The 25402-nt window shown below is 53.1% G+C and overlaps 2 protein-coding genes across 2 annotated transcripts; both read left to right on the top strand.

Annotated features, from left to right (window-relative positions):
* Positions 1-517: 517 nt before the first annotated feature.
* SLC35G6 (solute carrier family 35 member G6) lies at positions 518-2066 on the top strand (the record flags this gene model as incomplete). Its single annotated transcript, XM_082604933.1, has 2 exons — positions 518-581; positions 1056-2066. Exons 1-2 carry the CDS (start codon positions 579-581, stop codon positions 2064-2066), a joined length of 1014 nt encoding a protein of 337 aa, XP_082461059.1. The 5' UTR covers positions 518-578.
* Positions 2067-3468: 1402 nt separating this feature from the next.
* On the top strand, positions 3469-24231 carry POLR2A (RNA polymerase II subunit A). Its single transcript, XM_082603677.1, has 29 exons — positions 3469-3967; positions 9927-10059; positions 10202-10338; positions 10432-10605; positions 10798-11079; positions 11392-11553; positions 11662-11882; positions 12482-12614; positions 13102-13226; positions 13313-13523; positions 14052-14261; positions 14344-14512; positions 14703-14797; positions 14943-15146; positions 15301-15523; positions 15971-16154; positions 16533-16704; positions 16798-16903; positions 16994-17199; positions 18833-19057; positions 19205-19451; positions 19742-19842; positions 20795-20899; positions 20993-21175; positions 21456-21659; positions 21847-22033; positions 22144-22257; positions 22397-22546; positions 22649-24231. Exons 1-29 carry the CDS (start codon positions 3875-3877, stop codon positions 23803-23805), a joined length of 5913 nt encoding a protein of 1970 aa, XP_082459803.1. The 5' UTR covers positions 3469-3874; the 3' UTR covers positions 23806-24231.
* The last annotated feature ends 1171 nt before the right edge of the window (positions 24232-25402 follow it).

Raw genomic sequence — 25402 nt, 5'->3', positions numbered from 1 at the left:
CCAGCCCTACAGAACAGGTACACGTAAATGGCTACCAGCGCAGATGAACACGCAGCTTGCTATTTTGTTCCCACCGGCAGAAATATCCACATGTATATACTCTGCGTAAATGCAGAGGACTTGGTGTGGACCTCCTGGGACAGCACCAACACCACCAGGTGGAAGCACACAGAGGAGAAACACATTCCTGAAACTCCAGAGGGACAGTCCCAGAGACTCCTCCCAGGTGTTCAAAAATTCAAAACTCAGGAGAAAGAGGAGCTGGCCCTCAGAGGTCCTTTCCATAAAACCTTTCTGAAATCGGGCAAGACATAAATAAACAAATTAACTAAAAACCGAAGATATTTCATCACAGAGGTGGCTGAAAAGAGGAAAGAAAGAATCAGACAGACTTTGAAGTCACAAAAATGTAAAGCAAGCAGAGTTGGAAACAATGAGAAAATCGGCCCACCCCCACCTCAGGGAAGTTCCAGGGAAGAACTCTGCCACCCCTCCAACCAGCTCACAACGGCTGGAGCTCTGAAGGGCCCAGGGCCCCTGAGCCAGGAGGAGAGGAGGAAGTCCAAGGGAAAGGAAAGATGGTGAGTGTGGGGCGCAGGGGAGCACAGCCCCCTTCCCTGTAGTTCCTGGCTGCTCCCTTCCCCCTCCTTCTCTAAAACTTCCCAGCTTTCCTAGACACCCACATGCAAAATTCGTAATGGTGTTCCCAGATGTCCCTGGAGCCTGTGACATCACACAGATACACAGCATCTGAGGCCGCCTCCCCTTCCTCAAACCAACAGAGTATCCCTGGGTCCTTTTCTCCTCCCGGGAACAACTTACCCAGAGAAACACGATGCTCCAGGACCGCTCACTCCCTGCTTCCTGCTTTAGAGGCTCCAGGCCCACCACCTCATCCATCTTTCAGGCCCTTTCTAGCTCCCAAGAGTTCCTTGGCAAGACAACCTGCCCTTCTACTGCCCTACAGGGTCCCAGAACCCAGCCTGGCATTCGCCCTACCCCAGGTCCCCTGGACTATGGCTGCCCTAATGCCCGCGCTCCTTCCTCCCTAACAGGCTGGCTGTCACCCCTACTTCAACCTGCCCGACTTCACCCAGCCATCACCACCCTCCACTCCATCCAGCCTCCCCTCGCACGAGCGCTGCCGGCCCTCTGATGTCACCAAGGGCCTGCTCGTGGCCCTGCTGGGTGGGGGCCTGCCCGCTGGCTTCGTGGGCCCCTTCTCCCGTATGGCTTACCAGGCTTCCTACCTACCCTCGCTGGAGCTGCTCATCTGTCGATGCCTCTTCCACCTCCCTATTGCCCTGCTGCTTAAACTGCGTGGTCACCCCCTCTTGGGACCTCCCGATGTCCGGGGCTGGGCCTGCCTCCACGCCCTGTTCAACGTTCTCAGCGTCGGATGCGCCTACAGTGCGGTTCAGGTGGTGCCCACTGGCAATGCTGCCACCGTCCGCAAAGGTTCTTCCACCGTCTGCTCTGCTCTCCTTGCCCTCAGCCTCGAGAGCCAGCGTCTCAGTGGCTCTGACTGGTGTGGCTTGTTGGGCAGCACCCTGGGACTCATCATCATTGTGGGACCTGGACTAGGGACACTGCAGGAGGGGACCACAGGCCTCTACACTGCCCTGGGCTATGTGCTCGCTTTCCTGGGTGGCCTGGCACTGTCGCTGGGCCTCCTGGTGTACCGCTCCCTGGACTTCCCCTCCTGCCTACTGACAGTGGCCTTCCTGTTTGGCTTGGTGGGGCTGGTGGGCTCCGTGCCAGGCCTCTTTCTGCTGCAGACCCCCGTGTTGCCTAACGATCCTCTGAGTTGGAGCTGTGTGGGGGCAGTGGGGATCCTCGCCCTGGTCTCCTTTGTGTGTGTCAGGTATGCGGTCACCAAGGCCCACCCTGCCCTGGTGTGCGCCGTCCTGCACTCTGAGGTGGTGGTGGCTCTGATGCTGCAGTATTATGTGCTCTATGAGACCGTGGCACCTTCTGACATCATGGGGGCAGGGGTCGTGTTGGGCAGCATTGCCATCATCACCACCCAGAACCTCAGCTGTGAGAGGGAAGGGCAGGTGGAGTGAGATCGAACTTGAGAGCCTGGGGGTGGGGGGGCGGGACTGGGTAAATAGAAGGAAAAACTGGAATACAAACATGGGAGAACAAGTGACTGGAAAAGAACTGGTGTGGGAGAGTAACACCCCTTGGAGTCAAGGGTGAATTGGGGACTCGGTGGAGAGGGATTGCCTAGAAGACTGCCTGGAAGACCTGGAACAAGCCTGGAGAGCAGCATATTTGGAGTCTAGGCTGGGACTTGAAGGAAGGTCTGAGGAGCAGATCAAAGCGGCTGAGGCAGGCAGGCCATGAGCCACCAGGAGGATTTTTCCTTCAGTGGCAGAGAGAAAAGCCTTGGGGCTGGAGTGTCTGGGGCTTTCAGGCAAACAGAGAAAGCAGCTGCGGTGGGGGAAGGGAGTGTTTTTTTTTTTTTTCTCTGAGCGATGGTTTCCCTTCCTCGTGGTTATGCCTCCCCACCTTGGAGTGGTGACGTGATATTGACATCAAACAAGGATCACTCTGAATGTGGCTGTGCAGTTGGTGTCATCTCTGCTTTGGAAGGACAGTGGAAGTCCTACCCCCTGCTCTTATTGGAGAATCCCTTGGGATCCCCGCACCCCTCCGCCCCATTTTTGAAATATTGTAGAAGGGGTAGGATTTCCTAATGTTCATATGCATTGACCCTGAGTCCCCCAGGATTTTTGTGTCCCACCCAATGGCTAATCTGCTTTTCCTGGATTGTCGCGGTCCCGAGATCTCTCCCGGACAGTGGCCAGCGTCCTTCCGGAGAAGGCCTCTGAGCTGAGACCTCTTCGAGTGGCTCAGGTCGAGGATCCAGAACGAGAGCTCCGTACAGCGCCCCATTAGGGGCTAGGAGATGCCCACCCGTCCCAGGAGGCCGCTCGACAGATATCAGCTACTTCCGGACAAGCAATTGGCCTCGCCATGTTGATCTGTTCTTGCATATTCAGCGCGATTACTGCATATTCATGACCAAGGACGGCCCCAGTACTCCCCCTCTTCGGGAACCCACTTGGGAGGATCCGACCGGCCCCACCTCCTTCATTACCGAATCTCAGAACAGACCATTTTCCAGCGCGGGGGGGTGATATTAACGAGAAACTTTGGCTGAAGATGAAACCACACGCCAAACTAGAATAAAAGCGGCCTATATTTACCCTCGAATCTTCAAACCTTAAACCTCAGGGCGGGAGGTAGTAGCGAGGGGAGGCGGCGGGATAAAAAAAATTCCCTTCCACTTCGTCATTTCCAAAGGTGACCCAGCCAGGCAGCCGGGGAGAGAGGAACAACAACGCGAGCGCGCGCCCCGTGCACGCCGGCGCAGGCGACCCCGTAGCGCAAGGGAGGGCGGGAAAGGAAGGGGCGGGGGACGCCAGGGCGAATCTATAAAGGGCGTCATCCGGCCAGCTCGCTCCTCAGAAGCGCCGAGAGCGCGGCCGGGACGGTTGGAGAAGAAGGCGGCTCCCGGAAGGGGGAGAGACAAACTGCCGTAACCTCTGCCGTTCAGGAGCCCGGTTACTTATTTATTCGTTACCCTTTTTCTTCTTCCTCCCCCAGAACCTTTTCCTTTCCCTTCCTCTTTTTATTTTCTTTTTGGGAGACGAAAAATCTCCGGAAAGGCGGAGGAGGGCTCCTTTCGCCCCTTTTCGTTTCCCCGCCTCCTTCCCTCCCCCACCTTTTCCTCCTCCAGCTTTTTCCTCCCAACTCGGGGAGGTCCTTCCCGGCGGCCGCCCCAACAGGGTCTGAGCGCCTAGGTGCAGGCGGCGCAGGCTTTTTGTAGTGAGGTTTGCGCCTGCGCAGCGCGCCTGCCTCCGCGATGCATGGGGGTGGCCCCCCCTCCGGGGACAGCGCATGCCCGCTGCGCACCATCAAGAGAGTGCAGTTCGGAGTCCTCAGTCCGGATGAACTGGTAAGCGGCTCTGCCCTCTCACTCCTCCTCCCGCCCGCGTGGCGGGCGGGGCTTGACGGCCGCCGCGGAAACTTGGCGCTTTTCCCTGCCCAAAGGAGGACAGGCGGGGAGGATGGGTCAGCGGCGCCAAGGCAGTGCAGAGTCCAGCCTCGCGGCCAACGAGAATTAAATTTTCCTTAGGGGGTCAGCAAGCTTAGCTCTGTGTCCGAGCTAGGGGCCGCAGGAGGGGCTGGAGGGTGAGAAGGAGGGCGAGAAGGTTGATTGGCTCCACACCGCAGTTACCGACGTTAAGAGATATCACACCAATCCTTTGGGTGAGAAGCCGAGCCCCAGATTTTTCCCCTCCCCCTCTACAATTATTAATTGAGCACCTGCTACGTGATAGACGTGACAGACGGTGGGGATGCAGAGCTGAGCAAGACAGACAAAGACCCTGCCTTCTAGAGCACTTTCTTTGGGAAGGGGCAGGAGAGACAGACAATAAATACAAATGAATGAACAAGATAATTCAGTTAAGGGCAAGTGCCTTGCATAAAGTGAAACGTTGTAATGCGATGGAGAGTGACCGAGGTGGGGCTGCTTTAGATGGGGGTGGTGTCAGGGTATGGGAAGGCCTGTTTGAGGAGGTGACATTACTCGAATGATGAGAAGCAGCCAGTCTCCTAGGCCATAGATTCTAGGTCAGTAGCTTTTCAGGCAGAGGAAAGAGCAAGTGCAAAGTGCCTGAAGGAGGGAATAACTTGGTGTGCCTCAGGGGCTGAAAGGTGGCCAGGGTGGCTGGGGTGTAGTGGGTGAGAAGGAGAGTATTAAACCATTCTTGGAGAAGCATGAGGTGGGGCAGTCCAGGTGGGATATTACAAATCATGGTAAGGAATCTGGATTTCATTCTATTTTCAGTAGGAAGTCATTGGAGAATTATAAGCAGGAGAGTGATATCAAGTTTACATTTTAAAAAAATTACTACTTTGACGGTCCTGTGAAGAACTGACTGGGGAGGAGAACTGAGAATGGAAGCAGGAAAGATGAGGGAGGAGGGAGAGCTGTTGGCCCTTTGGACGCCTTTGTGGAGCAAACTGGAGGAAGCCAGTGGGCTGGAGAGAATGGAATTGAATGGCTCTGTTTGTGGATGGAGACAAGTTTGCTAGAGGAGGAGGCGGCTCAGCTGTAGGAAAGTTGTGTCAGGAGTTAGAACCTCCCGAACTCAGACCACACCGAATAAATTCCAGATGGGGTTGAGGTTGAAATCTAAAAAACAAAACTGTAAAACACTTGAAAAATGCAGAAGGCTTTTGGGGGCTGATACCAGGGGCAGAAACCCTTAACCTTCTCTAACCCAAGTCTTGATTTTACTTCATAGCTGGTCAGTACCTGAAAGGATTAGTTTTTCTCTTTCTTGTTTCCTCAGTAGAATGTAAATTTCACGAGTGACTTTGTATTCATTTCTTTCTCCAGCATCTCAAATAGTGCCTGGCACATAATAGGCATGTAATAAAAGTTACTTGAATAAATGAGTGAACGAAATAATTGTACAGGTACATAAAGATACATGTTGAAGGATTTTTATTTCAACATTGTGTGAAATTATAAACCACCTAATTATTTATTAGTAAGGATTCTATTGAATAACTCAGGGTTTATTACAATAGAACAAGACCTTCCCAGTTAAACCCCCTGATCCCCTGTGCCCAGACTGCTGAGGCACCGCAGCAAACTCACAGGGGCCCAGTGAGAGATGTTAATTTTATTTATTTATTTATTTATTTTTGGCTGCATTGGGTCTTCGTTGCTGCTCACGGGCTTTCTCTAGTTGCGGCGAGTGGGGGCTACTCTCTTCGTTGCAGTGTGCAGGCTTCTCATTGAGGTGGCTTCTCTTGTTGCGGAGCACGGGCTCTAGGCAAGCGGGCTTCAGTAGTTGCGGCACGTGGGCTCAGTAGCTTTGGCTCGCGGGTTCTAGAGCGCAGGCTCAGTAGTTGTGGCACACGGGCTTAGTTGCTCCGCGGCATGTGGGATCTTCCTGGACCAGGGCTCGAACCCGTGTCCCCTGCATTGGCAGGCGGATTCTTAACCACTGTGCCACCAGGGAAGTCCAGATTTTAATTTTTTAAGAGAAGCACGGAAGCACAGCTGCGTTTGCCTGATGCCCTGCGAACTACTAGATTGGGCAGTTCCCTTTCAGCATTAGGTGGCGCCAGATCCCTTTTGATGACGTCATACCTTTGTGAAGCTGGGTTTTTAGCAGTTGCTAAATACTGGGCAAAAATCAGTGTAGAGCAAGAGATAAGAGTGGTGCTGGGGTGTGGATAAGGCCAAGAAGAGTTAGAGAATACTTTATAAAGAGGTGACATTTGAACTGGGTCTTAAAAATGAATAGAAGTTTGCTGGAAAGGCGGGCATGGGAAGAAAAGGAATTTTGAGGAATCTCTTGCGGTTGGAGCATAAATGTTGAGGACGGGGGACCTTGGGTGTCTAACCTATTATCACGTGGGCAGTGAGAACCAGTGTTTGGATGTAGGATTGGGGGCTAAAGTAGTTTGTGTATAATTCAAAGTATAACTTATGGTAGAGGGTTAGTCCAGAACATTCCAGGACAGCCCCTGGTCCAGTCTCAGTGCCCGGAAGCAGAGGGAGTCCTTAGAAGGTGGCCGGCTTGGTGAGCATGGACTTGGAGCAGAGGGCAGTGAAAAGCTTTGAGTGTTGTTCTCCTTAGGCCTCTCTCTAGTGACTCTTCTGGCTGCCACATTCAGGTCTGCTCCTGCTCTTTTGTGTTTCGTTCAAGGTGAGCAAACCCCCTCTTTGTGCTTCTCATCAGACACGATGCAGCTGATGGGGTTCCAGCTTTGTGAATTTAGTCACCACAGGCCTGTCTCCCTGAGATTTCATCAGGTCATCTTGATGAGTGTGGTGGATGTTCAGAACCTCTTAGCCATGCACCTGTAGATCATTTTGGTTTCTACCCTGCAGTGACTAATTAGATCCATTATGAGACGATTATTGGTTTGACTGTAAGGGAACAACCTTCTATCTCTTTTCAAGTTCTTTTTTTTTCTTTTTTTCAAGTTCTTCGAGGGCACTTCCCTGCAGTGGAGGGTCCTAAGGCAGTTTAGTTCAGTTTAACAAACAATTATTGAGAGCCATCGGGTCCAGGGTGATAGAGGAATGCTACCTGCCTGAGAGATGCTTATAATCTATGGGGAAGACAAACCCCAGTGGGTCATTTCATTGCATTATGAGATTTGCAGTGATGGAGGGATTATGGAAGCACAGACTGGGGCTTACCAGTCTGGCTAGTGAGGCTGTGGAAAGGCTTCTTGGAAGAAGCAGTGCCTGAGCTGAGTCTTCAGATAGCAGTTTGTCTTGTGGGGAGGGCATCCCAAGGAGAGATACAAAGACCTCATGTACAAAGACCCCATGTACAAAGACCCCAAGTAGTGGAGCACATATGCTGGGTGATAGGGGGGCTGCTGGGGACTCAGCTACTGATGTGGAGGAAGAAAGGAAGATGGAAACGTCATAAAACTCTTTGTAAGCCATCCTGCTGAATTTGGAAATCATTCTGAGAACAAGAGGGTATGAAGATTAGATTTCCAAATTAGAAAGAGCACCCTGATCATAGTATGGATGGGTAGGAGAGAAGGGCTGGTGACCCATGGAACTCTTGGATACATACTACAGAGGACAGGCCTGAGCTAGGGCAGTGGGCGTAGGGATGGAGAAGAGGGGCAAGATTCAAGAACTGTTTGTTCAGGAGGTAAAAATAGCCTGTACATGGGCTTCCCTGGAGGCGCAGTGGTTGAGAGTCCGCCTGCCGATGCAGGGGACACGGGTTCGTGCCCCGGTCCGGGAAGATCCCACATGCCACGGAGCGGCTGGACCCAGTGGCCATGGCCGCTGAGCCTGCGTGTCCGGAGGCTGTACTCCGCAACGGGAGAGGCCACAACAGGCCCGCGTACTGCAAAAAAAAAAAAATAATAATAAAATAACCTGTACTTGGTGAGTGATTGGATTATAACAGCTGTCATATATTGAACACCTATTCCATCCTGGGTTTAAGCAGGTTAATTAAATCCTTAATGGTTATATAGATGATAAGTGATAGAGCTGGAATTGCAAATTAGAGGTCTCTGACTCCAGGCCATGCTTGTTCCACTGCTTTATGACTGTGGGTAAGGAAGGGTAAGTGTTGGTTTCTGACTTGAGTTCCACTACCTTAGATGGGAACTAAAGGAAAAGGAAAGATTTTTGTGGAGAAGGGAGTTTGCTTTTAGACATGTTGGATTTGATTTATCAGGGAGATATCTACAGGGCGTTCAGTATGTTAATCTGAAGTCCAGAAAAAAGGTGAGGCCTGGAGGGTAGAGATTTGTTGTGAGTAAATAGTGAGAATCATGGCATAACATTTGGGTGTGATGAGAAGTGTGGATGTGCTAAAACCTTGGGGAGTGGCAGTGTTTAAGGAGCAGACCAAGGCACCCCTTCCCCTCTGGAGCCGTAAGTTTGTTTTCTCTGTCTGTGAGTCTGTTTCTGTTTTGTAAATAAGTTCATGTGTATCATGTTTTAGATTCTACATGTAAGTGATGTCATATGATACTTGTCTTTGACTTCAATTAGCATCATAATCTCTAGGTTCATCCATGTTGCTGCAAATGGCATTATTTCGCTCTATTTTATAGCTGAGTGGTATTTTGTTGTATAGATGTACCACATCTTCTTTATCCATTCATCTGTCGATGGGCATTTAGGTTGCTTCCATGTCTTGGCTATGGTAAATAGTGCTGCTTCAAATCCTAGAGTTGAAGTAATTGTTTTTGCTGCAGTATAGTAGAATGGGCTGAGCATGTGTTTGGGATCGCAGGGGGCGGGTTTGACGTCTGCAGTCTCCTTGAGATTGAGGCCTTGGGCAGTCACTTTACACAGCCTCAGGTTTCTCACGTCTAAGAGATAGGAATTCACTCCTAGAAGGTTAGTGGTTAGGGTAAGAGAAACAAGGTACATTAGGTACGTTTGGTATTTGGCATGAAGTTGACACTCAGATAGAAGCTTTTATTAAATTCTTCTAAGGTCTTCCCTCTGGAAGTTTAGCGGACCAAAGCTTAACTAATTTTAAAGTTCTTGGTTTTCAGTGTGTGAAAAGATGCCAAAGGTTTCCTTGAACAGCCTTTAGCTCAGAGCAGAAATCTCTTCTCCAAGTTGTACCTGCTTCTGAGCCCGTCCTTCCCTCCCTTTCCTCCACTGAATTGGTCCCACTGAGTCCTGGCTCCACCTTGCCCAGAATTCTGGCCCTTGGCTCTGCCTCCATCTCTTGAGGCTCCAGGGTTCACTTCTGCTCCAGGTTAGTTTCAACAACCTCTGCTCTAGCGCCCCCCTCTCCTGTTCTATCCTAAAATACCTGAACATGGAAGGGTTCAGGTTGACCCAGGCCCTTGAGAAGGAGGAGGTGACAAGGATGGGGGCAAAGAGTGCCTAACTTTAGGAGTATGTCTTGGGCAGAACACTTGGGCTGTCATGATGGGGGTGCCTTACAGGGAGGTTCTGGCCTTGATTTCAGCTTTGGGAAAGAAACAAGGCATTGAATTTTTCCCTCTTGAGACAACTTTTATTTCTTTTGCTGTTAAATTCTGTAGATGACAGTGACCTAGAATTCAACCCAGTAGGATATCCAGGGTTCAAGTCCTTGAGGTAGGTGACGTGTACGGAGCCCAGAGTTGACCACACACTAGTCTGAGCGCCCCCTCCCACTCAGTGACTGGAACGAGCTTTTGACTTGCGATACTTGACTTTGGCATTTCCATAGTCAGATATCACACACGCTGACCCCCATTTCCCTTGCTTCAGGCTGAACCTGCTTAGTTCTTTTGTAAGTAGTTTGGGGTTTTTTAAGGCCTTAGTACAGAGCTCCTCAGCCATGAAGTCTGGAAACTAGGAATCCTATTTAGTTGTTATTGGCCTTTCTTTGCTGCAGAAACGAATGTCTGTGACAGAGGGCGGCATCAAATACCCAGAGACCACCGAGGGAGGCCGCCCCAAGCTTGGGGGGCTGATGGATCCGAGGCAGGGAGTGATTGAGAGGACTGGCCGCTGCCAAACCTGTGCAGGTGAGCGCTGGGGGCCGGCACAGGACCCTAGAGGGAGGGAGAGGCTTGTCCTTACTGAAAGCCAGGACTGGGGGTGGACACCTGGAGGCCTGGTCTCTGAGGTGGGTGCTGGGAGGAAAGTGTTGTATGTGTGTTCCCCCAGGAAACATGACAGAGTGTCCTGGCCACTTTGGCCACATTGAGCTGGCCAAACCTGTGTTCCATGTCGGCTTCCTGGTCAAGACAATGAAAGTTTTGCGCTGCGTCTGCTTCTTCTGCTCCAAATTGCTTGTGGACTCTGTGAGTGGGAGCTGGGCTCTGGCCTGGGGAAGGGGTTGCTGGGGGGTGGGCAGGGGAGCAGCCCCAACTGACCCCGCTCTGCTCTGTCCCCAGAACAACCCAAAGATCAAGGACATTTTGGCTAAGTCCAAGGGGCAGCCCAAGAAGCGGCTCACACACGTCTATGACCTCTGCAAGGGCAAAAACATCTGCGAGGGCGGGGAGGAGATGGACAACAAGTTCGGTGTGGAACAGCCTGAGGGCGATGAGGATTTGACCAAAGAAAAGGTACCGGGGCTGCCCAGACTCTTGGGAGGGGGTGAGGGCTGGTCCCAGAGGCCCCGAGGGAAGAAGATGGGGAGGCAGTGGAAGCAGCAGGAGCCCGAAGGTCACAGAAGAGCAGGAGGGGCTGGCCCGGCCAGGTGTTGGGGGAGAAGGCCCAACCTCTGGGCTCTGATGGTCCCACTGTCTCCTTGGAAGGGCCACGGCGGCTGTGGGCGGTACCAGCCCAGGATCCGGCGCTCCGGCCTGGAGCTGTACGCAGAGTGGAAGCACGTCAACGAGGACTCTCAGGAGAAGAAGATCCTGCTGAGTCCTGAGCGGGTGCACGAGATCTTCAAACGCATCTCAGATGAGGAATGCTTCGTCCTGGGCATGGAGCCTCGCTACGCCCGGCCCGAGTGGATGATTGTCACTGTGCTGCCCGTGCCCCCGCTCTCCGTGCGGCCTGCCGTTGTGATGCAGGGCTCTGCCCGCAACCAGGTCAGCGCCTTCAGGGCCCTGCCGCTCAGCTAGGCCAGGTGTCTGCGCGGAGGGAGGCCGGTGGTGGGGGCGAAGGCATGCGAGGGTGACGGACGGGTCACCTGGGCCTGAAGATACCCTGCCACTTGCTGGCTGTGTGAGCCCCTTAAGGAGGTTAGAGCTCACAAAGGTGCTTCTGGATCTGTGAACCGAGAGCCCAGAGCTGCCTCCCAGGGTGGTGTGAAGAGAGGGCGAGAGGCATCGCGTGCTGGCACACGCAGGCTGAGCGCTCAGGCTTGGCTGGATTGTGATGGTTCTGACTTCCTGCCTCAGGATGACCTGACACACAAACTGGCCGACATCGTGAAGATCAACAATCAGCTTCGGCGCAACGAGCAGAACGGCGCGGCCGCCCACGTCATCGCTGAGGACGTGAAGCTCCTCCAGTTCCACGTGGCCACCATGGTGGACAACGAGCTGCCTGGCTTGCCTCGTGTGAGTGGACAGGCTCCCTGTGCCCTGCGCCTGGAGGAAGGGGGAGGGGGCCCGGGTGGGGGCCGGGGCTAACTGCTGGGGTGCCCCCCACCCTGCGTTTCCTCACAGGCTATGCAGAAGTCTGGGCGTCCCCTCAAGTCCCTGAAGCAGCGGTTGAAGGGCAAGGAAGGCCGTGTGCGCGGGAACCTGATGGGCAAGCGGGTGGACTTCTCGGCCCGCACTGTCATCACCCCCGACCCCAACCTCTCCATTGACCAGGTTGGCGTGCCTCGCTCCATTGCTGCCAACATGACCTTTGCGGAGATCGTCACCCCCTTCAACATTGACAGGTACGCTCAGTTCAGAAGCCCTGCCTGGAGGGGTTGGGGAGGGTGGGGGGAATGGGCTCGGAGCAAGAAAGAGAGAGTGTTGAAGTTTATTATTATCATCATTATGGTTTTTTTAACTTTATTTTTTTCTGTGTTGGGTCTTCGTTGCTGCGTGCAGGCTTTCTCTAGTTGCGACGAGCAGGGGCTTCTCTTCGTTGCGGCGCACGGGCTTCTCATTGCGGTGGCTTCTCTTGTTGGGGGAACACGGGCTCTGGGTGTGCAGGCTTTCTCTAGTTGCAGCATGCGGGCTCAGTAGTTGCGGCACGCGGGCCCTAGACCACGCGGGCTTCATTAGTTGTGGCGCACGGGCTCTAGGGCACAGGGGCTCAGTAGTTGTGGCGCACGGGCCTAGTTGCTCCGCAGCATGTGGGATCTTCCCAGACCAGGGATCAAACCCGTGTCTCCTGCATTGGCAGGCGGATTCTTAACCACTGTACCACCAGGGAAGTCCCAAGTGTCGAAGTTTAGAAGTTTGGGTTCCCACTTGGGGCTTTGGGGTGAGGGTGGCAACAAGGGCTTTTTGGGAAGCATTTTGTTCATTGCATCCTTTTCCTTCCTAGACTTCAGGAACTAGTGCGCAGGGGGAACAGCCAGTACCCAGGGGCCAAGTACATCATCCGGGACAACGGTGATCGCATTGACCTGCGTTTCCACCCCAAACCCAGTGACCTTCACCTGCAGACTGGCTATAAGGCATGTGTAATAGGCCAGGGCCTCTCTTAGCTGAGCAGGAAGCTTTCTGGACTGGGGGCCAGCTGGAGTGGGCCGTCTGAGGCTGTCCTGTTCGTTAGAATCCAAGCTTAAAAGACTCCTGCTGTCCTAGGCAAGCTTGTAGCTGCCAGCCCCTGGCATTCAAGGTGGGGGTCATGTAAACCCACGGGCAGCAAGAGGGACACAGGGCAGAAAGAGATCCGGGGGGAACAGAGCAGAAGGCTTCATGTTCAGAGAGTCTCACGGTTTTCTTTCCCAGCTGAGTTTCCTGAGGTTTGGGGACTACGTCTTCGTTTTCTCTGATAGCCTGGAATCTAACCCAGGGCCTGGCCCAAAGCTGGTGGTTGATAAGCGTTTCAAGTGAAATAACACCACAGTGTCGTCTTTTTCAGAGCATCTTAGGTCCCCTATCACTTCATTCTTAGCATACCTCATTCACTGAGGTTTTTCCCACACTTCACCTCCTTAGGTGGAACGGCACATGTGCGATGGGGATATTGTTATCTTCAACCGGCAGCCAACTTTGCACAAAATGTCCATGATGGGACATCGGGTTCGCATCCTGCCCTGGTCTACTTTTCGCTTGAATCTTAGGTCAGTCCGCCGGCTGGGGCTGGGCTAGGCTGCTCCCTGGGTCTCACTGTGGCATCTTTCCAACTCACTTCCCTCTTTGACTACAGTGTGACAACTCCATACAATGCCGATTTTGATGGGGATGAGATGAACTTGCACCTGCCACAGTCCCTGGAGACGCGGGCTGAGATCCAGGAGCTCGCCATGGTGCCACGCATGATTGTCACCCCCCAGAGCAATCGCCCAGTTATGGGCATTGTGCAGGACACGCTGACCGCAGTGCGCAAATTCACCAAGAGGGACGTTTTCCTGGAGCGGGTGTGTGGTCCCTGGCTGGGGGAAACCTGGCCTGGGTGGGCAGGGGCCCAGCACAGCAAGGATGGGGGGAGGAGCAGTGACCTATGCCCTGACTTGCTCTGCGCTGACCTGTATGTGAGACAGCAGAAGGAAAGGGAGTGAGCAAAGATCGAGGCCAAAAATGGTGTATGGCTTTAGCTCCCCATTTAATTCCTCAAAATGTCATGTAATTTTAGGTACCTTCTGGAAAGTAAAGGCAAAGAGTGAAATAAGACTTTGTTGAAGTTCTGTTTATCTATTTCTTTTTTACTTTCTCTTTATTTCCTAATTATTAAAAGTAATTTGTACTTACTGTTTAAAGAAAAAAACAATCCCAAAGTCTCACTATCACAGTTAAGTTTTTAGTAAAAGTTTGGAAAACACTTTTCTTGCCATCCCTTTGCCTTCAAAGTCTGGCTTTCCCCTTTGGGCAGTGAGGCCTCCCCTGACATTCCCAAGAGGTGAGACCTCCAGTTCTGACTTCCTATCTTTCTTGCTCTTTTTCTCCAGGGGGAGGTGATGAACCTCCTGATGTTCCTGTCCACGTGGGACGGCAAGGTCCCACAGCCGGCCATCCTGAAGCCCCGGCCCCTGTGGACAGGGAAGCAGATCTTCTCCCTCATCATACCCGGCCACATCAACTGTATCCGCACCCACAGCACCCATCCCGACGATGAGGACAGTGGCCCTTACAAGCACATCTCTCCTGGGGACACCAAGGTAGGGCCTGGCTTCAGGTTGTGCGGGGAAGGGCTTTGGACATGGAAGCCACAGCAGGGGCTGTGAATGGTGCTCTCTGCAGGTGGTGGTGGAGAACGGGGAGCTGATCATGGGCATCCTTTGTAAGAAGTCTTTGGGCACGTCAGCTGGCTCCCTGGTCCACATCTCTTACCTAGAGATGGGTCATGACGTCACCCGCCTCTTCTACTCCAACATTCAGACTGTCATTAACAACTGGCTCCTCATTGAGGGTAAGCCTAGGGGCTCTACCAGGTCCTCTGTAAATCCTGTCCATCTCACTTCTTACTGCTCTTCTTCCATCCCTTTCTCTTCCTCCCCTTGGATTTGGTGTCCCTCCATCTACTCTCTTGGCTGTGATTCCATCCCATGTTTCTTGGGAGTCCCAAGAAGGTGTTGCTGATGATTCTCTTTTATTTCTAGGTCATACCATTGGCATTGGGGACTCCATTGCTGATTCTAAGACTTACCAAGACATTCAGAACACTATTAAGAAGGCCAAGCAGGATGTAATAGAGGTGAGAGGGAAGGCTGGGCAAAGACTGAATAAGAGGCTCTCAGTGGCTTTGAACTGAGGAGTGAAGGGGACATGGGGATTGGAGAGATGGGGACCAGAAGAGATCGACGTCTCCCTGAGAACGCAGCCTGCTTCTGTGCACCCAGGTCATCGAGAAGGCGCATAACAACGAGCTGGAGCCCACCCCGGGGAACACTCTGCGGCAGACCTTTGAGAACCAGGTGAACCGCATTCTCAACGACGCCCGAGACAAGACTGGCTCCTCTGCTCAGAAATCCCTGTCTGAATACAACAACTTTAAGTCAATGGTTGTGTCCGGGGCTAAAGGTTCCAAGATCAACATCTCCCAGGTGGGGAGCCTTGTCTTTCCAGAACTGGGGCCACACTGAAGGTGGGGAGGAGGAGGGAAGGGGTGTGCTGCTGGGGGAGTTGGGGGAAAAGTATGGGGAACTCTTATTCTCAAGGCAGAGGGAGTTGGATGCACCCCACCTTTCCTGTTCCCAGGTCATTGCTGTCGTCGGGCAGCAGAACGTGGAGGGCAAGCGGATCCCATTTGGGTTCAAGCACCGGACTCTGCCTCACTTCATCAAAGATGACTATGGGCCTGAGAGCCGTGGCTTTGTGGAGAACTCCTACCTGGCCGGCCTCACGCCCACCGAGTTCTTCTTCCATGCCATGGGGGGTCGTGAGGGGCTCATCGACACAGCGGTCAAGACTGCTGAGACTGGTGAGGACTTTGGATCCAGGGCCCTTCCACGGGCTGGTCTGCAGAGAGGACCGCAGGCAGAGAAGCCCCTGGGGAGTTTGAGCGGGGTTCTCAGGCTAAAGTCTTCTATCCCCAGAGAAGTAATTTTGACCTTTGTGGAAAGAATAGAGACTAAAGGTCAAGAGTTAGGCAAACACTCTTGTTCTGGTTGCCGTGCAGCATTCCATGACGCAGGGCTAGAGCCTCATGGTTTCTGCTCCTGACTTGTCACATGGACGGTGTTTCCTAGGGGTCTCTACTGGACCCTGGGTCCATCTGGTGGTGGGCATGGCTTTCATTGAGAGGCCTTGGGGATGAGAGGCTACTAGCTGGCTCTCCTGAGGACCAGAGTGGCCAGCAGGTCTTGTCCTGAGACAGGGAGGTTCCTCTTCTTGCTCTGGGTCCCTCAGTTGATTCCCTCCCCCTCAGGATACATCCAGCGGCGGCTGATCAAATCCATGGAGTCGGTGATGGTGAAGTATGATGCCACCGTGCGGAACTCCATCAATCAGGTGGTACAGCTGCGCTATGGCGAAGATGGCCTGGCGGGCGAGAGCGTTGAGTTCCAGAACCTGGCTACCCTCAAGCCTTCCAACAAGGCTTTCGAGAAGAAGTGAGAACCACCGGCAGGCGGGTGGTTCTTGCCCCTGGGCTCAGGGCCAGAGTTGTAGGGGTTCTCCTCCCCTCACACGGTGAGATCACCTGGACCGTGTCTTGCAGTGGACCTTATACCGCCCCTTCCCCACCCATCTGGCAGCAGCTGCAAGATGGGAGAGGACGGATGGAGACCAGAGTTGAGACCCGCCCCCACTTTGTACAGAGGGGTGAGCGTAAGCTCAAGTGCCATTGCACATCCTTGGGTCTGGATCTTATGTTTCCCCACCCAGGATTCTTCACAGCCCTGTTCCTGTGGGCTGCAGACCTCAGGAGCCTCACACTGTTCCTTGATCAGGGCCCTCCTGCCCCTTGACTCCACCCCTGTTACCTGCAGGTTCCGCTTTGATTATACCAATGAGAGGGCCCTGCGGCGCACCCTGCAGGAGGACGTGGTGAAGGACGTGCTGAGCAACGCACACATTCAGAATGAGCTGGAGCGAGAATTTGAGCGGATGCGTGAGGACCGGGAGGTGCTCAGGGTCATCTTCCCAACTGGTGACAGCAAGGTGCGTGTGGGCAGGAAGGGCTGGGCTGGAGAAGTGCTGGCCCTGCATGGCTGGCCCTGACTTGGGGTCCTGCCTCCTTCCCTCCCGCCTCAGGTTGTCCTCCCCTGTAACCTGCTGCGCATGATCTGGAACGCTCAGAAGATCTTCCACATCAACCCTCGCCTTCCCTCTGACCTGCACCCCATCAAGGTGGTAGATGGTGAGTACCTGCTTCAGGACCGCCAGGCCAGGCAGGCTCTGCTAGCAGCGTCCTGGTCTACAACCTCTTCATCCCTCGTTCGGCCCTTAGGTGTCAAGGAGCTGAGCAAGAAGCTGGTGATTGTGAATGGGGACGACCCACTGAGCCGGCAGGCCCAGGAGAACGCCACCCTGCTCTTCAACATCCACCTGCGGTCTACGCTGTGCTCCCGCCGCATGGCCGAGGAGTTTCGGCTCAGCGGAGAGGCCTTCGACTGGCTGCTCGGGGAGATCGAGTCCAAGTTCAACCAAGCCATTGTGAGTGTTGTACTCCTCACCCCAGCCTTGGTTCTCTCCTCTGATCTATTGATTTCTCTGGGCTCTGAGAACAGCCCACCTCTGCCCATAACTGCATAATAATAGATCTCATTCATTGAGACACTGCTGTGAACCAAGTCCTGTGTTGGAGGCTTTATACCTTTATTCCTTAGCAGTCCTAAGAAGACCCTAGTAAGGGAGGGGCTGTTAGTCCCATGTTGCAGAGACAAAAAGTGAACCTTGAAGAGGCAAACACATGAAAAGATGCTCAATATCAGTAGCCGTCAGGGGAATGTAGTTCAAAACCACGATGAGATACCACTTCATGCTCCCTAGGGTGACTAGAAAAAAACAAGTGTTGGCGAGGATATAGAGAAATTGGAGCTCTCACACACTGCTGGTGGGAATGTTGCAACTGCTTTGGAAAACAGTCTGGCAGTTTCTCAAAAGTTTAAACATAGAGTTACCATATGACCCAGCAATTTCACTCCTAGGAATATGCCCAAGAGAATTGGAAGCACACGTCCACACAAAAACCCATACACAGATGTTCAGAGCAGTATTATTCATAATAGCCAAGCAGTGGAAACAACCTAAATGTTCATCCGTTGATGAAGGATGAACAAGATAAGGGAATATTGTGCTGTGGTAAAAAGTAATGAGCTGTCAAGCCATAAAAAGACAGTGATCAACTTTAAATAGTATTACTAAGTAAAGAAGCCAGTCTGAAAAGGCTACATACTGTATGATTCCAATTAAAAGATTAAATTTTAGGGACTTCCATGGCGGTCCAGTGGTTAAGACTTTGCACTTCCACTGCAGGGGGTGTGGGTTCGATCCCTGGTCAGGAGCTAAGATCCTACATGCCTTGTGGCCAAAAAACCAAAATGTAAAACAAAAGCAATATTGTAACAAATTCAATAAAGACTTTAAAAATGGTCCATGTCAAAAAAAAAATCTTTAAAAAAAAAGATTAAATTTTATGGTATGTGATTATATCTCAATTAAAATAATGCATTGGGGGGTACTTCACTGGTGGCTCAGTTGTTAAGAATCCGGCTGCCAACGCAGGGGTCACGGGTGTGAGTTCTGGTCCAGGAAGATCCCACATGGCACAGAGCAACTAAGCCCGTGCGCCACAACTACTGAAACCCGCGCACCTTGAGCCTGTGCTCTGCAATGAGAGAAGCCACCACAGTGAGAAGCCCGCGCACCGCAACGAAGAGTTGCCCCCGCTCGCTGCAACTAGAGAAAGCCCACGTGCAGCAACGAAGACCCAACACAGCCAAAAATAAATTAATTTTAAAAAATTTATTTAAAAAAAAAGAATGCATTGGGGAGCTTCCCACTTAGAAGACTATAATCAAATGAATATTTACCCTGTGACTTTAGCACACAGCACTTTTAGAAATGTGGGGTTTAGATGACATAGTCCCTATTCCTGCAGCACATCGGGGGCTGAATGGCGGGTATAAATTGAAATGCCATCTGAGGAAGGGGATGAGCAAATAAGACTGATTTATTTAAGTCTCTTCCTTTTCCAAACGCCTCTGCCCAGCCCTGACATGTCTCACTCTCACTCACCAGTGGGGAGGGATTTGCTCTTCTGAGGCCAGCTCTTTTTACTCCCCAGGCCCATCCTGGGGAAATGGTGGGAGCTCTGGCTGCACAGTCCCTTGGAGAACCTGCCACCCAGATGACCCTGAACACCTTCCACTATGCTGGTGTGTCCGCCAAGAATGTGACACTGGGTGTGCCCCGACTTAAGGAGCTCATCAACATTTCCAAGAAGCCAAAGACCCCCTCACTTACTGTCTTCCTGCTGGGCCAGTCTGCTCGAGATGCTGAGAGAGCCAAGGTGCGGCTTAGGGTAACGGGCTTCCTGGCAGGAGGAGGAGGGGACTCCTTCCCTTAAGTAAAGGGTTTGGCAGTCCCTCTGCAGGTGGCTTTGAAGAGGCCTTTGGAGCCACCCAAATGCCTGTCATGAATCCCTCTTTTTCCTCAGGATATTCTGTGCCGCCTGGAACATACAACGTTGAGGAAGGTGACTGCCAACACGGCCATCTACTATGACCCCAACCCCCAGAGCACGGTGGTGGCAGAGGATCAGGAGTGGGTGAATGTCTACTATGAGATGCCCGACTTTGATGTGGCCCGAATCTCCCCCTGGCTTTTGCGGGTGGAGCTGGACCGGAAGCACATGACTGATCGGAAGCTGACCATGGAGCAGATTGCCGAGAAGATCAATGCTGGTGAGGCTGGGGGTCCTGCCTAGGCCCCTGCCCGCCCTGTCCTGTCCCTGTGCTCATCCCAGACAAGGCACCCACACCCACCACCTTCCACTCACTGGTTCTGCTCCTCCAGGGCACCCCTTCTCCAGGTCCCGTCTGCACAGCTTTTTCCTTCTCATTGTTTCCCCTCCCTCTTTCTAGAAGGGTTCTGTGGGAAGGAGGGGAAAGCCGAAAGAGCCCATATGGGGAGAGCTGCGGACGAGCTGTGAGCAGAAGCAGTCCTGCAGCTGCAGTTGTTCTCATTTTCCCAGGTTTCGGTGATGACTTGAACTGCATCTTTAACGATGATAATGCAGAGAAGCTGGTGCTCCGTATCCGCATCATGAACAGTGATGAAAACAAGATGCAAGAGGTAAATGGGACCCAAGCAGAAATTTATACGTCAGACATAGAAAACCGTTAAATCTGGTTCCTGACCAAAGACATTAAAATGAAAGCAGCATTGAGTGCCAGTCACACCACCTAAAGTAGAGATGGGGGGAGGGCGGGTAGCAATGATCTGCAAAACTTTTGGCAGCAAAAGGTCTTTGAAATGTGAAGCAGCAGCCATATAGATAAAACAGGCGGTGTTGGGGAATTCTCTGGCCATCCACTGGTTAGGACTCCGCGCTTTCCCTGCCTAGGGTGTAGGTTCAATCCCTGGTTGTGGAACTAAGATCCAGCAAGCTGTGGGGTGCAGCCAAAAAAAAAGCACCAAAACAGACGGTGTTGATTTGGGGGTGTCCCCATAGCCCGGTCACTTGGCTCTCTCCTCCCTGCGGCTCCTGTGTGAGGGCAGGTCGGACAGTAGGAATTGCTGTGTCCTAGGGAAAGTGGTGTGACAGCGGGTGAAACAAGACCCAGGAAAATGTTTGACCAGTGACTTCACTCCTGGGCATGGCTCCTAAAAAATTGTTCAGCAGATGTGGATACCTTAATAATAAAAACTCAGAACTTACTATTGAACTGGAGGAGAGTAGGTAAGATTGTGTGGATACACGTCCATTAGAGATCACACGTCAAGGCGTTAGTGGGTGGGCGAATGCTCGCTGAGTGCCAGGACGAGAGCAGGGGTGCTGTGCGCTTTGTTACAACCCTTGGAGCACGCACACAGAGTGGGAATCGTGTTAAGGTGGTGGAGTGTGGCTGCCTTTTCTGAGGTTTTTTTTTAAATACCATCGTAAAAACACAATAGAAAGTAACCTCACTGGAACTGAAGAGGGCAGGTCTGGGCCACACCTGGCTCTCCAGGTCAGGCTGTGGTTTGGGGTGAGGGCGGGGAGAGACCGGAGGATCCTAGGAGGGCTGACTCGCTCTTGTTGCAGGAAGAAGAGGTGGTGGACAAGATGGATGACGACGTCTTCCTGCGCTGCATCGAGTCCAACATGCTGACAGATATGACCCTGCAGGGCATCGAGCAGATCAGCAAGGTCAGCCGTTCCCTCCCTGCAGCCCGTCCACCCCCGCTTCCCTCCCTCCCCACCCCCACCCGCCCAGCCTGAGCTTGCTCTGTCCCCCTGCAGGTGTACATGCACTTGCCGCAGACGGACAACAAGAAGAAGATCATCATCACAGAGGACGGGGAGTTCAAGGCCTTGCAGGAGTGGATCCTGGAGACGGATGGCGTGAGCCTCATGCGGGTGCTGAGCGAGAAGGACGTGGACCCTGTGCGCACCACGTCCAACGACATCGTGGAGATCTTCACGGTGAGCTGCCCTCAGAGTCTTCTTCCCAGAGCTCAGCCTTCTTCCTGGGTCCCTCTGGCTCAAGGCCCCCTCCCTAGGTCTCGGGCAGTGGTTGTGGTCAGTGCTCTCCCCTCAGGAGAGGGGTTGGTCGGGTGGTTTTATGCCTGAATCCACTTTTGCGTCTGGGCTTCACTGACTCCTGACTGTCCCTCTGTGGATCTGGGTGGTGGTGGCCGCAGGAGGAGAGCAGTTACTTGGTCTTGACCCTTCCCCACCCCCACCCCCGCAATCCCCATGCCAGGTGCTGGGCATAGAAGCCGTGCGGAAGGCCCTGGAGCGGGAGCTGTATCACGTCATCTCCTTCGATGGTTCCTACGTCAATTACCGGCACTTGGCTCTCCTGTGTGATACCATGACCTGTCGTGGCCACTTGATGGCCATCACCCGACACGGAGTCAACCGCCAGGATACCGGACCTCTCATGAAGTGCTCCTTTGAGGAAACGGTAATGGCAGAAGTTCTGAGCGGGTGGAAGGAGAGAGAGCAGGGAGGAGGGATTGCTGTGGGAAGAGGGCATCCTCCACTGTGTGTGATGGGCCTTGGTGCGGTTCCATGGTTGGGTGGGTGGCTGTAACAGTGGTGGGACATGGTGGGGTGGGGCCTGATGGCACGCCCCCTCTTCCGAGGTTTAGGTGGATGTGCTTATGGAAGCAGCCGCACATGGAGAGAGCGACCCCATGAAGGGGGTGTCTGAGAACATCATGCTGGGCCAGCTGGCTCCAGCCGGCACTGGCTGTTTTGACCTCCTGCTCGATGCAGAGAAGTGCAAGTATGGCATGGAGATCCCCACTAACATCCCCGGCTTGGGGGCTGCCGGACGTGAGTACAAGGGGCTACGAGGAGGAGGAGGGGCGGTGGGGAGGCTGCACGTGGGCGCGGCGGCCAGTCCTGGGGCTCTTCGTTGTGGGTCACCGTGTGCCTCTCTGCAGCCACCGGCATGTTCTTCGGCTCGGCCCCCAGTCCCATGGGAGGAATTTCTCCAGCCATGACACCCTGGAACCAGGGCGCAACCCCAGCCTACGGTGCCTGGTCCCCCAGTGTTGGTGAGTAGACAGCCCTCTGGGTGGTTCAGAGGGCGGGTGGGCTGGGCTCATGAGGGGTCCCCATGTGGAGACACTGGGGGCTCTGGGAGTGTGTTGGGCTCCAGCTCTGGTTTTAACTAACGTTTCTCTCATTTCGCAGGGAGCGGGATGACGCCGGGGGCAGCAGGCTTCTCTCCCAGTGCTGCTTCAGATGCCAGTGGCTTCAGCCCTGGTTACTCCCCGGCCTGGTCTCCCACGCCGGGTTCCCCGGGCTCCCCTGGCCCCTCAAGCCCGTATATCCCCTCACCAGGTGAGTTGTCCTTGTCTGTGAAGGCCAAGTTCATTTCCTCCTTGATCTTCCTTCTGGGTGAGTCTCTCCATCACTTAATGCCTTTCTGCTTCTCTCCCACAGGGGGTGCCATGTCTCCCAGCTACTCCCCGACGTCGCCTGCCTACGAGCCCCGCTCCCCTGGGGGCTACACGCCCCAGAGTCCCTCTTACTCCCCCACTTCACCCTCCTACTCCCCTACGTCTCCATCCTATTCTCCAACCAGCCCCAACTACAGCCCCACGTCACCCAGCTACTCCCCGACCTCGCCCAGCTACTCCCCGACCTCGCCCAGTTACTCCCCGACCTCGCCCAGCTACTCCCCGACCTCTCCCAGCTACTCCCCGACCTCACCCAGCTACTCCCCGACCTCGCCCAGCTACTCCCCGACCTCACCCAGCTACTCGCCCACTTCCCCAAGCTACTCGCCCACATCACCCAGCTACTCGCCAACTTCACCCAGCTACTCGCCCACCTCACCCAGCTACTCGCCGACATCTCCAAGCTATTCGCCGACATCACCAAGCTACTCACCAACTTCCCCAAGTTACTCGCCCACCAGCCCTAACTATTCTCCAACCAGTCCCAATTACACCCCGACGTCACCCAGCTATAGCCCAACATCCCCCAGCTACTCACCTACTAGTCCCAACTACACACCAACAAGCCCCAACTACAGCCCAACCTCTCCAAGCTACTCTCCGACTTCACCTAGCTACTCCCCGACCTCACCAAGCTACTCCCCTTCAAGCCCACGATACACACCACAGTCTCCCACCTATACCCCGAGCTCACCCAGCTACAGCCCCAGCTCACCCAGCTACAGCCCGACTTCGCCGAAGTACACCCCAACCAGTCCTTCCTACAGCCCCAGCTCACCGGAGTACACCCCGACCTCTCCCAAGTACTCACCTACCAGCCCGAAATATTCGCCCACCTCCCCCAAGTACTCTCCGACCAGCCCCACCTACTCGCCCACCACTCCAAAATACTCGCCGACGTCTCCTACTTACTCACCAACCTCTCCGGTCTACACCCCAACCTCCCCCAAGTACTCACCCACCAGCCCCACCTACTCGCCCACATCCCCCAAGTATTCGCCCACCAGCCCCACCTACTCGCCCACCTCCCCCAAAGGCTCGACCTACTCGCCCACCTCCCCTGGCTACTCACCCACCAGCCCCACCTATAGCCTCACCAGCCCAGCCATCAGTCCCGATGACAGTGATGAGGAGAACTGAGTGTGCGCAGTGCGCAGTGGCAGCCGGCTAGGCGAAGGGCGGCTTCGGGGTGTTGTGCAGTCCTCCCCTTCCCTGAGGGGCGCAGGCCCTGGTCCACCTCCCTTGTACATAGCTCCTTGTGACAAAGTTCCCTGTTGAGGTTCTGGTCCCATTTCTGCTGGGGCTTTTGTCTTGTTCTCCACTTGTGCCGTCTCAGAACCCACTCACCTGCAGTGGTGTTCTCCTCGCTCTACCTACCCGAAGCCTGTCCCCAAATCCAGGATCCTCCTTGCCTATGGCTTGATTCGGGGGGTAAAGGGTATTTTAACTTTTTGGGGGTAGTTCCTGCTCTGGGTTAAATCTGATCCTCCAGAAGAACAAAGTGAAAGCTGCCTTTTGTTTGTTACTTTTTGAAGTTGAAATAAAGTTTACTAATTTTGACCAGAAGTGTGGCTGTTGAGTGCTTTATTAGGAGGCAGGAATACCCAGGCCCCTACTCCCTGCCTGGGCTGCTGTCCATTTGTCGTGTTTTAGCTGATCCCTGCTAATGGGGCAGGGGCAGGAAAACGAGCACAGACAGTACCTTCACCGAACAAACAGCTACTTTGTGCCAGGCTTTGCTCTGTCCCGGCTTTGTGGTTGAACAGGTAGATACAGGCCTTGTCCTGCATTAAAGCAATATTGACATAACATCTTTTTTAACCGATTTTACTGATTATCATAGTAATTTAGAAAAGTACAGAAAGGTGCAGTACAGAAGCAGAAAAATTATTGCCCTTAACACCACCACCAGGAGGCATGTTTTCTTTGGGTATTTTTCCTACCTGTTTCTCAAGTCACTTCTAATCAGTCTTTGTTTTGGCCTCAAACCAACAATGAGAAGATTATGGTTACTAGGATATGTTTTAAAGCTGAAGTTAAAGAACTTGGTGATAATTTGCTATTTTCAGTTGGCCATTTCATATTTTGTTCTATTAGTTCCTTTTTTTTTTTTTTTCATTTTGGCCATGTGGCTTGCAGGATCTCAGTTCCCTGACCAAGGATTGAACCCAGGCCCACGGCAATGAAAGCCCAGAATCCTAACCACTAGGCCACCAGGGAACTCCCTGAAATATTTCAAAGGATAGTTTAGAAAGTAACATGGGGACTTCCCTGGTCTTCCAGTGGGTAAGACTCTGTGCTCCCAATGCAGCGGGCCCAGGTTCAATCCCTGGTCAGGGAACTAGATCCTACAAGCATGCTGTGCAACTAAGAGTTTGCATGCTGCAACTAAGAAGCCTGCACACCACAACTAAGAAGTCCGCATGCTGCAACTAAAAGATCCCGCATGCCACGTGCTGCAACTAAGACCCAGCATGGCCAAAATAAATAAATAAAAATAAATATGAAAAAAAAGAAGAAACATGGCCAAGATCTATTAATTTATCACTAAGATTATAGGTGGTAGATACCATTTTGCAGTATTTAATCCAGATCTTAAATTGTTTTGAAAGAGATGACTTGTTTTTATAAAAGGGTATTATAAAAGATCCAAACACGGTAGAAAAAAGAATAACATCTTCCCAATCCCCTGAATTACTGTTGGCAATTGGTGAACATAATTCCAGACAGCTCTTTC

This window comes from Mesoplodon mirus, assembly GCF_964341445.2.
Source record: "Mesoplodon mirus genome assembly, chromosome: 18".
NCBI lineage: Eukaryota > Metazoa > Chordata > Mammalia > Artiodactyla > Ziphiidae > Mesoplodon > Mesoplodon mirus.
The sequence above is the reverse complement of the archived record's forward strand: the minus strand, read 5'-3'. Positions and strand labels throughout refer to the sequence as shown.

Bases quoted from the DNA above. Each gene is read 5' to 3' on its own strand.
- POLR2A (XM_082603677.1), top strand. From the start codon at position 3,875: ATGCATGGGGGTGGCCCCCCCTCCGGGGACAGCGCATGCCCGCTGCGC. The intron at 16,155-16,532 runs GTGAGAACCACC...TGTTACCTGCAG, and splicing joins AACAAGGCTTTCGAGAAGAA to GTTCCGCTTTGATTATACCA. The intron at 16,904-16,993 runs GTGAGTACCTGC...TTCGGCCCTTAG, and splicing joins CCCCATCAAGGTGGTAGATG to GTGTCAAGGAGCTGAGCAAG.